Raw genomic sequence first — 12,057 nt, 5'->3', positions numbered from 1 at the left:
AATTCAGTATACAAATTACGGGTGTTCGTTGTCGTCCGCAACAAAAATGGCCAAAAATGCCAAATGTCCCAGTATGAATTACGGATATATTAATAATATATAGCGAATATATGATGAACAATCACGGTTATATAACGCATGTAGTGAGGAAACTGGCCTGACACATTGAGATTATCACGGCAGTATTACGGGTGTATCATAATGCATCATGCACGTGTTGCGCGTGCACGGCATCTGCACTGTGGTCATAAAAGAAGCTCACTCGGGCCATTGGCATCACTATTCACACCAACAATACAGCCTCTGGAGCATTTGCTGGACTTGGACAAGTTGATCACAGAGTGTTGTCATGCGAGGGTTAACTGTTCATGAGTTTGGGGAGCGGAAGGGGGGAAGCCACTCTGGGTGTGAGACAGTGTTTTCTTTTTTTTTTTTTTTGAGATTGTCACAGTTGTGGATAAACAGCAACTCTTCCTTTTGTAGGTGTTAAAAGTCCTGGATTGCAGCAGCTATTACGTCTTTGTGGATCTACACAGCCGCACCTGCACTGACTGACAAGTATGTCGCTTTCTGCCACATACAGTACTTTGGGTTTACGTGACGTGTTTGTTATGCATTCACAGATTGTCCGCAAATCAGCTGCAAAGCAGATGTAATATTCGTGGCCAGTTTGTATGCATTCGCTACAACATATTTTAGTTTGTGATGTGGACATGATGGGCACGATATATATCTGTTTTACACACTGTCCCCGGTCCGCTGCCGATATCCGTCAGTTGTGGATATCAGCGGTTAACGGCAGATATACAGAGCACACAGTGAGTATGTATTGTGTATGAATTGAGTATATATGGAGTATGTAAGGCGGATGTCATCCGCATGCAGATTTTTAAACAGCTCAAAAATCCTGGATGCGGACATACGTGCCTCTGCGGATGATCACGGACGTGTTCGGATGACGGCCAACTCATACAGGCATGTTACACAGATATTGCGGATGTTTGGCGAATATGGGCCAATTTTGTGCGTTCTCCACAATTTCTCGGATACTCACTCGACTAAAAAGCCACAGAAAGCCGTCTGAATCTTCTGAATGGTGGAAGACCTGGGCATGTCACAACATGTCCCGTGAGACTTCCAACACGGACTTGCTTTTGTTCTCCGCCATTGCGGCTTCGTCCCAACGCGCGAATGCCTCCGCACGTCTTTCATTACAAAATCTCCTGTAACAGTGGAATCTGACGAAAAATGGCTGATGTCCACCTTTTCTGCCATTTCTCTGGTAGTCACACGACGTCCTGGATCAACACAGCCTTCACTTTAGAAATGATCTGGTCATTTCAGCCTGTCGATGGCCGCTCGAAGCGCTCAGCCGCTGTGGGCCGTCTTTAATCCGGTTGTAATGCTCCTTAATCTGTGTGATGCCCATAGGATTTTCACCGAAAGCCATCTGAATTTTCCGAATGGTTTCCACCTGGCTGTCTCACACAGTTTCTTGAAACATTTGATTCAGCGCTGCTCCAGCCGTTCAGACATTTCCCCTGACAATGAAAATCCGACAAGAGGGGTGGACCAGTGCTCACTCAAAGCCTGCCCACAGGCGAATGACGCAATCGACAGGCATGAAAAAACTCACGCATGTGTTGGGTGGGCCGCCCAAAGAGGAGGTACTGCTGGCCCAACACCAGAGGGCGCTCTGCCTGTCGTCGGGTTTCAGGCACCAGAGGGCACAGTCGCCACAGGAGTCCGCCAGGTGCTCGGAGCTGACAGCTGTCACACATCATCATTCATCACATCACATCCATAAAAGCCTGGGAGAGACATCATAACTCCGCCGAGTTATCAGCTTACCCGTCAGGTAACCTACTCAGCCGCTTTGTGCCGTTCGCACATCTATTGCTTCTGATTTTTGCAGTCGTAACCTTTCGTATACTCGCAGCTTGGAGCTGGGTTTGTGGAAGTTAGAGGGAGTTGGCGTTCCCACTCCTCACTTCACTTATCTCTAAGTATATTGTTGGGACTACACGTTTTCAGTGTTCCTGTTTTCTGGGAGTGGTGGCGTTTTCCCTCAGGAGAGGAACTGAACTGTTTGCTGACTGTTGCTGGGTGTACACACACCCACCTATAACCTGTGTCTGTTCCTGCCAGCAGTACCAGATCTGACAGCTGGACTTGGCGGCTCCAGTGGATTGCAGGTCTCCGTTGGCGGTGGAACCTCGTGGGTCCCGGCTCTTCTCTGTATAGGAGTCTCCTACCCTCGGGCCTGCCCACGTGTCATCTTTTGTGTAGATTGATTGACAGACTAAAAGCATATTTGGTTGTTGTGCACATTTGCAGAATAAATTGTTATTTATTCTGACTTCCTATTGGCCGTTCATTTACCCCCCCTGCCGTGGGTCCGTGTACTTCACTTTCCCAACAGGATAACTCGGCCACGTCATGGACTCCGAGGGGCGTTTACCACCGTTTGAACCACCAATGGAAATGCAAGGTGCACAGGCTCCACCAGGAGGTGAGTTGGGTGAGCTGCAGCAAACTCTCACCAACTTTATGGCTCGGTTGGATTTGTTAAACGAGCAGGAAATACACCTCACCCGCAGGATGGAGGCTCTCACCGCTCAGGTAGAGGCGCGCGTGTTAGGCGCGGCAGCGGCCACCCCTCCTGCGGGCCTGTCACTCGTTAATGATGATCCAGTGGTAGTTCAAAGGTCTCCCCCCCCCTCACCTGAAGCTTACATTAGCCCCCCGGAACCGTACAGGGGTTGTGTCGAAACGTGCGCGGACTTCTTGATGCAGTGTGCGCTCGTTTTTTCACAACGCCCCGTGATGTACGCGTCAGACCACAGCCGGGTGGCTTTTGTGATTAATTTGCTTCGAGGCAAGGCATGCGCCTGGGCTATGGCGCTCTGGGAGCAGAACTCACGGCTCCTGTCGACGTACACTGAGTTTATCAGGGAGTTTCGACAGGTGTTTGATCATCCGTACAGAGGTGAGTAAGCTTCAAATGTGCTACTGTCAATCCGACAGGGGCGCCGGAGCGCTGTGCCAGGGGCAAGGCAGTTCACCAGAAGGAAAAAGGACTCCTCCAGCCGTTACTGGTGCCTCGACGCCCCTGGTCGCACATCGGCCTGGACTTTGTCACGGGTCTCCCTGCGTCCCAGGGAATGACTGCCATCATGACGATAGTGCACCGGTTCTCCAAGGCGGCCCACTTCATGGCCCTCCCGAAGCTCCCGACGGCCCAGGAGACGCAAGACCTCCTGGTCCACCACGTCGTGCGTCTGCATGGTATCCCCACGAACATCGTCTCAGACCGTGGTCCCCAGTTCTCCTCGCAAGTCTGGAGGAGTTTCTGTAGGGAACTGGGAGCCACCATGAGCCTTTCGTCCGGGTACCACCCTCAGACAAATGGACAAGCAGAGCGGGCTAACCAAGATCTGGAGGAGGCCCTAAGATGTGTGACCTCCACGCACCCGACAGCCTGGAGTCAACATCTGGCCTGGATCGAGTACGCCCACAATAGTCAAATCTCATCGGCGACCGGCCTCTCCCCATTCGAGGTGTGTTTGGGGTACCAGCCCCCATTGTTTCCAGCTGTGGAGGGAGAGGTCGAGGTCCCCTCAGTCCAGGCCCACCTCAGAAGGTGCTGTCGGGTGTGGCGAACAGCCCGCTCTGCCCTTCTGAAAGCCTGGACGAGGGCGAAGAGCCATGCAGATCGCCGACGCACCCCGGCTCCTACATACCAGCCCAGGCAGGAGGTTTGGCTATCAACCAAAAACATTCTTCTGAACACGGACTCACCCAACCTAATGGACAGATACATTGGACCCTTCACCATCACCAAAGTCATCAGTCCAGCCGCAGTGAAGCTTAAACTCTCAGCTTCACTGTGGATCCACCCCGTGTTCCACGTGTCCAAAGTCAAGCCGTATCACACCTCGGACCTCTACACCCCCGGACCAGCGCCGCCTCCTGCCCGCATCATCGACGGCAAGCCTGCGTGAACGGTACGCAGGCTCCTTGATGTTCACCGGAGGGGTCGGGGTTTCCAATATCTGGTGGATTGGGAGGGGTACGGACCCGAAGAGCGCTCCTGGATGAAGAGGAGCTTCATCCTGGATCCGGCCCTCCTGGCCGATTTCTACCAGCGATATCCCGACAAGCTTGGTCGGGCGCCAGGAGGCGCCCATTGAGGGGGGGTCCTGTTGTGTGGGCAGCCCGAAGAGGAGGTACTGCTGGCAAAACACCAGAGGGTGCCCTGCCTGTCGTTGGGTTTCAGGCACCAGAGGGCGCAGTCATCACAGGAGTCCGCCAGGTGCTCGGAGCTGACAGCTGTCACACATCATCATGCATCACATCACATCCATAAAAGCCTGGGAGAGACATCATAACTCCGCCGAGTTATCAGCTTACCCGTCAGGTAACCTACTCAGCCGCTTTGTGCCGTTCGCACATCTATTGCTTCTGATTTTTGCAGTCGTAACCTTTCGTATACTCGCAGCTTGGAGCTGGGTTTGTGGAAGCTGGAGGGAGTTGGCGTTCCCACTCCTCACTTCACTTATCTCTAAGTATACTGTTGGGACTGCACGTTTTCAGTGTTCCTGTTTTCTGGGAGTGGTGGAGTTTTCCCTCAGGAGAGGAACTGAACTGTTTGCTGACTTTTGCTGGGTGTACACACACCCACCTATAACCTGTGTCTGTTCCTGCCAGCAGTACCAGATCCGACAGCTGGAAGCGGTGGCCACCTGGGGACTCAGAACTTGGCGGCTCCGGTGTAATGCAGGTCTCCGTTGGCGGTGGAACCTCGTGGGTCCCGGCTCTTCTCTGGATAGGCGTCTCCTACCCTCAGGCCTGCCCACGCGTCATCTTTTGTGTAGATTGATTGACAGACTAAAAGCATATTTGGTTGTTGTGCACATTTGCAGAATAAATTGTTATTTATTCGGACTTCCTATTGGCCGTTCATTTACGCCCCCTGTCGTGGGTCCGTGTACTTCACTTTCCCAACAGCATGTGCACGAAGGTTCAAGCTTGGCTGATGCAAGCGCACATGATTCAAATCCATATAGTTTTTGCAAAAAATAAAAAGGTCGGATACTTTTCTAACAGACCTCTTATAGTGCAGCAGATAAGAGAATATTTAGAGTGGAATCCTGCAAATGGTGATACAAACATCAAATTCAGCACAAATAATCCATAGACATGAACTCTTTAAAAAAAACAAACTGATTGGCCACTTCAATTTTCAAGAGGCAGCCAGGTAGGGGTCAATTGAAGAATTACACAGGGGTCAAAATCAAGGGTGGGCAACTTGTTCCAGAAAGGGCCAAGAGGGTGCAGGTTTTCTTTGCAGCCACTGACTCCACCAGGTGATTTCAATGATTAATATCACTTTGAGCAGAAGCAAAGAAGACCTGCACCCTCTTTGCCCTTTCTGGAACAAGTTGCCCACCTCCTGTCTAAATTAAAAGATGCTCCAATCATATAGAAAATTACACCACATTATTATCACTTACTGAGGCGTTGCTGGGCCGGTAGCATAGATTTACATTTACGCTACCTGTCCATACCTACCCACTGGCAGGTATTGGGTAGCGGGCAGGTATCCCAATACCTGTCCGCTGTGCATAAAGTGATGACGTCATAGCGCGCGCAACCCAAGAACTGTCCGCAGACAAAACATGAAAAGGCGAGAAGTGTGTGTTGGTCCCAATATGGATATTCCGGATGATTTTAATCATGGATAGTACGACAATGAACAGCAGCCAAAGCAGCCAGCTTGATGAGGACGTCCTGGCAAATTTGGAGAGCAGTGTGTTACCAGCCAACATGACAAAAGTTAAAGTGAGACAACTTTTTATGTAAGCGTTTGCTGGGTGTCGTGCGTTTTGAAATGACATTAAATATTGTTAATGTGATTCCACGTGTTGTGTATCTCAGTAAGTGATAATAATGCAAATAACCTGCAGTTGTCGTGCGGTATACATTTTCTGAGTCCCAACGTCCATGCCCAGTCGCCCAAAATGACAGATATTCGCCCGAGTTAGATGAGGGGCGATGGTTTTGGGCGATGGTTGTTGGGGTTGGTTATCAATGGTTGTTTCCGTTATCTGCTGCACCAATAAGCCAACAGAGCATGAACCAGCTGCTGTCTGTTAGTTTAAACATGTATATAAGACAACCCGAATTAAAGGAGAAATGCTGCTTTTAACAACCTGGACCTCATTTCTGACATAAAATACGGTCGTTTACTCACCAATATAGTTTGTTGTCATTAGAAGTCCATAGTTCAAACGACGTGTTCAGTTCAAATCTGGAGCAAACATTTTTTTTCATCTACTAAGGTGGACTACAACTTTTTGTGGTACACAGCCACCAACTACTGGACAGGAGGAATCTAGTTGTCAATATGTGTCACTGATTTCAAAATGCAGCTCTTTCAACCAGGCGTGTGGTGCCGTGACATGTCAATCATCTGTGGCCAATCAGATTTCAGGAGAGTCCAGTGAAACCCCGGCTTCCACTGTTAAAGATTTTATATATATATATATTTTTATCACTGTTAAACATTTGTACCTTTGTCTTCTTTCTTATGAAAACGTTATTGTGCTGTTTTGCACCAGTCTTAAGATAACCCTGAGAATGCACATATTATTCAACTTCGTTTTAGCATGCTGGGGTCAGTCTGAACTGGGAGTAAAGAACTGGAGGTTATTTTGACCGTTGTGAATTTATGGCCTTGTGATATGTGATGCTTAGTGTGAAGAACAGGACACTCTAGGCAGATGCAGAACAGATGATAAGTGCAACAAACGAACGGGATGTGCTGACCTTCGACGATAAGATTAAAGGAAAGAAACTGTTTTTCCTTACAGCTGCACTTATTGACGTATGTGTTTATGTCACGGGAAGAAACTTGTCTTGCGTTGTCCCCCCCACCCTTAGGACAAGTTTTATGATGTGGTTAGGGCTTCTCCAATAAAAGAGCAGGAGCGCAGGCCAGACTTTAGTGTAGCTTTGGTGTACAGCCTGACTTGCACTCCTCGCGAGCTAAATTTGACTTTCTGTCTCACTGGTGTTTCTTGACTCTGTTTGTCTTATCAAGGTTTTAAGAATGTTTGGAGGAGAAAATACCCAACATTGACTCTAGCTCCACCCATGCCAGGAAGTGTTTGACATTTGAACATTTCCTGTTTCCCTGTGACTGATAAATTGGCACTTCCTGTTTGAGTGTGAGCTTGCCACTGAGTTCCCGCGAGATTCCATAGGATCTCGTCTGTCAATCCATTGACATTTGAACAATTCCTGTTTTACTGTGGATTTGAAAATTGGCACTTCCTGTTTAGGATGCCTTGTACCATGAGTGAGTTTCACACCACTGCGTGATGCTTCGCTCATATCATTAAGTATTCGTATCGTATGGGCATGGTGAATCAGTAGCTATATCTGCAAAACTATACTCAACAAAAATATAAACGCAACACTTTTGGTTTTGCTCCCATTTTGTATGAAATGAACTCAAAGATCTAAAACTTTTTCAACATACACAATATCACCATTTCCCTCAAATATTGTTCACAAACCAGTCTAAATCTGTTATAGTGAGCACTTCTCCTTTGCTGAGATAATCCATCCCACCTCACAGGTGTGCCATATCAAGATGCTGATTAGACACCATGATTAGTGCACAGGTGTGCCTTAGACTGCCCACAAAAAAAGGCCACTCTGAAAGGTGCAGTTTTATCACACACAGCACAATGCCACAGATGTCGCAAGATTTGAGGGAGCGTGCAATTGCATGCTGACAGCAGGAATGTCAACCAGAGCTGTTGCTCGTGTATTGAATGTTCATTTCTCTACCATAAGCCGTCTCCAAAGGCGTTTCAGAGAATTTGGCAGTACATCCAACCAGCCTCACAACCGCAGACCACGTGTAACCACACCAGCCCAGGACCTCCACATCCAGCATGTTCACCTCCAAGATCGTCTGAGACCAGCCACTCGGACAGCTGCTGAAACAATCGGTTTGCATAACCAAAGAATTTCTGCACAAAGTGTCAGAAACCGTCTCAGGGAAGCTCATCTGCATGCTCGTCGTCCTCATCGGGTCTCGACGACCTGACTCCAGTTCGTCATCGTAACCAACTTGAGTGGGCAAATGCTCATATTCGCTAGTGTTTGGCACGTTGGAGAGGTGTTCTCTTCACGGATGAATCCCGGTTCACACTATTCAGGGCAGATGGCAGACAGCGTGTGTGGCGTCGTGTGGGTGAGCGGTTTTCTGATGTCAATGTTGTGGATCGAGTGGCCCACGGTGGCGGTGGGGTTATGGTATGGGCAGGCGTCTGTTATGGACGAAGAACACAGGTGCATTTTATTGATGGCATTTTGAATGCACAGAGATACCGTGATGAGATCCTGAGGCCCATTGTTGTGCCATACATCCAAGAACATCACCTCATGTTGCAGCAGGATAATGCACGGCCCCATGTTGCAAGGATCTGTACACAATTCTTGGAAGCTGAAAATGTCCCAGTTCTTGCATGGCCGGCATACTCACCGGACATGTCACCCACTGAGCATGTTTGGGATGCTCTGGACCGGCGTATACGACAGCGTGTACCAGTTCCTGCCAATATCCAGCAACTTCGCACAGCCATTGAAGAGGAGTGGACCAACATTCCACAGGCCACAATTGACAACCTGATCAACTCTATGCGAAGGAGATGTGTTGCACTGCATGAGGCAAATGGTGGTCACACCAGATACTGACTGGTATCCCCCCCCAATAAAACAAAACTGCACCTTTCAGAGTGGCCTTTTATTGTGGGCAGTCTAAGGCACACCTGTGCACTAATCATGGTGTCTAATCAGCATCTTGATATGGCACACCTGTGAGGTGGGATGGATTATCTCAGCAAAGGAGAAGTGCTCACTATCACAGATTTAGACTGGTTTGTGAACAATATTTGAGGGAAATGGTGATATTGTGTATGTGGAAAAAGTTTTAGATCTTTGAGTTCTCATACAAAATGGGAGCAAAACCAAAAGTGTTGCGTTTATATTTTTGTTGACTGTAGATATTTGCAGCAGTTGCACCAATCACACAGGTGCAATCGTACAAATATCTTGGTGTCTGTATAGACAGTTCCCTTACATGGAACACTCATGTTGACTGGTTATGTTCCCGCTTGAATCAGCGTTTGCGTTTTCATGGAGTCGACCAAAAAATTATGTTACTGTTTTATCAGGCAGTTCTTGAAAGCATTCTAAGATATGGCATAATCACTTGGTTTGGGAACCTTCCTGTGTCCCTAAGATCAAAATTAAACTACCTTGTTCTCACAGCAATGAAAATCATTGGTTTGAAACAGTATAACAATCCTCAGTCAATTTTTGATCAGTGCGTGATGAAGCAAGCGGACAGAATTCTTTCTGACTCCTCCCATGTTCTGCACACGCAATACGAGTTGCTACCATCGGGCCGGCGTTTCAGAGTCCCCCATTGCAGACTGAATAGATATAGGAACTCTTTTGTTCCTATATCAATCATAGCCCTTAACAAATATCATAATAAACACCGCTAACAATCAGGCACATTAGGAGGTTTTAGTACTTGTATGTTTTTTTATTTATTTTTATTCTTTATTTATTTATTGTTATGAACTGTTTATGTCTTGTTCTGTATCTTTGTATGGGTCAGATTTTTGAGAGGTCTATCTATCTATCTATCTATCTATCTATCTATCTACTATCTATCTATCTATCTATCTATCTATCTATCTATCTATCTATCTATCTATCTATCTATCTATCTATCATCTATCTATCTATCTATCTATCTATCTATCTATCTATCTATCTATCTATCTATCTATCTATCTATCTATCTATCTATCTATCTATCTATCTATCTATCTATCTATCTATCATCTCTATCTATCTATCTATCTATCTCTCTATCTATCTATCTATCTATCTATCTATCTATCTATCTATCTATCTATCTATCTATCTATCTATCTATCTATCTATCTATCTATCTATCTATCTATCTCTATCTATCTATCTATCTATCTATCTATCTATCTATCTATCTATCTATCTATCTATCTATCTATCTATCTATCTATCTATCTATCTATCTATCTATCTATCTATCTATCTATCTATCTCTCTATCTATCTATCTATCTATCTATCTATCTATCTATCTTCTATCTATCTATCTATCTATCTATCTATCTATCTATCTATCTATCTATCTATCTATCTATCTATCTATCTATCTATCTATCTATCTATCTATCTATCTATCTATCTATCTATCTATCTATCTCTCTATCTATCTATCTATCTATCTATCTATCTATCTATCTATCTATCTATCTATCTATCTATCTATCTATCTATCTATCTATCTATCTATCTATCTATCATCTATCTATCTATCTATCTATCTCTATCTACTATCTATCTATCTATCTTGTGCCATATTTTTATGCATAAAGACACCCCCCTTATAAATCTGTGTTTTGTTTTTGGATACATTAAGGGTAAAACTAAGTGGCAAGTATAGTCAATTTTTTCCTATCAAAAGTACATTTTGTGGATGTCAGTGTCTTTGTATTTATTTCTCACAACAGAGGAAAGGTGCCCCAAAAACTTGTTCTTAGTTAGAAGACTACCCCATCCAACTGATGAACATGTGTTATGTCTTCTCCAGACTATCAGCTATTTGATAACATGACTCATGTGTGTCACATGCACCCGGGCCACAGTGAATCAGTCTAGAAACTGATTTACTAAGCCCCAGTATCAAGTGGATGACAAATATTACTTGTTGAAACTTATACATTTATGTTCCATGAATTATTTCTATAATTTGTGTATATAAACAACTGTTTTCACATTTGAACAGAAATTATGACAGTTGTATTTGTAATAGTTTCTAAAGGACTTATGTCACTATATAAGACACTCACACATTACATCAGAATCAGAATCGCCTTTATTGTCATTGTAATTTGCATTGCAATGAGATTTGAGTGCAACTCCAAAAAGGTGCTTTTCCGAGGTGCGAGTAATTGTTAGCCAAATAAAAGATAATAAAATTTAACAATAAATTATTCAAGGTATATAAAATATATTGTGGACCAAGTAAAATGTAAAACGAGAATTATATACAACTGTGGAATAATACTGCACGGGAAATATTGTACATGGTTTACAGATATTGCAGAAGAGACTTGAAAAGTGCAGATTAATGTGGTTTGTTATTGTTCAGTGCAGTGATCGCTCTGGGGAGAAAGCTGTCCCTGAGTCTGTTTGTCCTAGTTTTGACTGACTGGAGCTGGTAATGTCCTCCAGGCTGGACAGAGAGCAGCCAGTGATCCTCTGGGCCATTTTGATCACCCTCTGCAGTGCTCTCCTGTCTGCTGTCCCCCCCGTACCACACTGTGATGCAGTACGTCAGGATGCTCTCGATGGTGGCTCTGAAGAACAACACCAGCAGCTTCTCCTCCAGATTGTTTCTGCTGAGCACCCTCAGGAAGTGGAGTCGCTGCTGGGCTTTCTTCACCACCACTGTGGTGTTGGCAGTCCAGGAGAGGCTGTCAGAGAGCTGTATCATAGCTGGTTTGCTGGATTATAGTTTGTCTATGCATCAGCATATATTTAATAATTTTGAAGAAATCTTTATAATCATGTGTTTTTTCATTATATTCTATGTTGATTCACTGTGTCCCATGAATTAGTGTCAAGGGCACCAGTGACAACAGATGAAAATGAGCTTGTAGCTAAATCTGGTCTGTGTAACACATTTGTTGTGCAATGTCCCTGTCAAATAAATAAATAAAAATTTTAAAATAGATTTTAAACACATGTAAATTACACCTGGGGAGACATAAATAACACAGCCTTATAAACAATAATTTGCTGTATTAAATCCACAATACAATGGCCTAAACCTATGCGTAATGTGTTTATACAAACACATTTCTGATCCACTGTGCATGAATTTTCATGGTAGTGTTCATGGTAGTGTGAATAGAATTTT

General features: G+C 45.2%; 1 protein-coding gene across 1 annotated transcript in view; it reads right to left on the bottom strand.

Annotated features, from left to right (window-relative positions):
* LOC117515001 (laminin subunit beta-1-like) overlaps positions 1 to 12,057 on the bottom strand; it is a 476,107-nt gene that overhangs the window by 346,549 nt on the left and 117,501 nt on the right. The window contains exons 11-14 of the mRNA XM_034175563.1: positions 9,265 to 9,269; positions 5,319 to 5,342; positions 3,889 to 4,019; positions 3,802 to 3,806 (exon numbers count right to left, since the gene is read on the bottom strand). Coding sequence (XP_034031454.1) covers positions 3,802 to 3,806; positions 3,889 to 4,019; positions 5,319 to 5,342; positions 9,265 to 9,269 — 165 coding nt within the window. The remainder of the gene's footprint in view (positions 1 to 3,801; positions 3,807 to 3,888; positions 4,020 to 5,318; positions 5,343 to 9,264; positions 9,270 to 12,057) is intronic.

The sequence above is a fragment of the Thalassophryne amazonica genome, chromosome 8 (genome assembly GCF_902500255.1).
Source record: "Thalassophryne amazonica chromosome 8, fThaAma1.1, whole genome shotgun sequence".
In the NCBI taxonomy this organism is placed as follows: domain Eukaryota; kingdom Metazoa; phylum Chordata; class Actinopteri; order Batrachoidiformes; family Batrachoididae; genus Thalassophryne; species Thalassophryne amazonica.
This window is presented reverse-complemented; position numbering and strand designations above follow the sequence as displayed.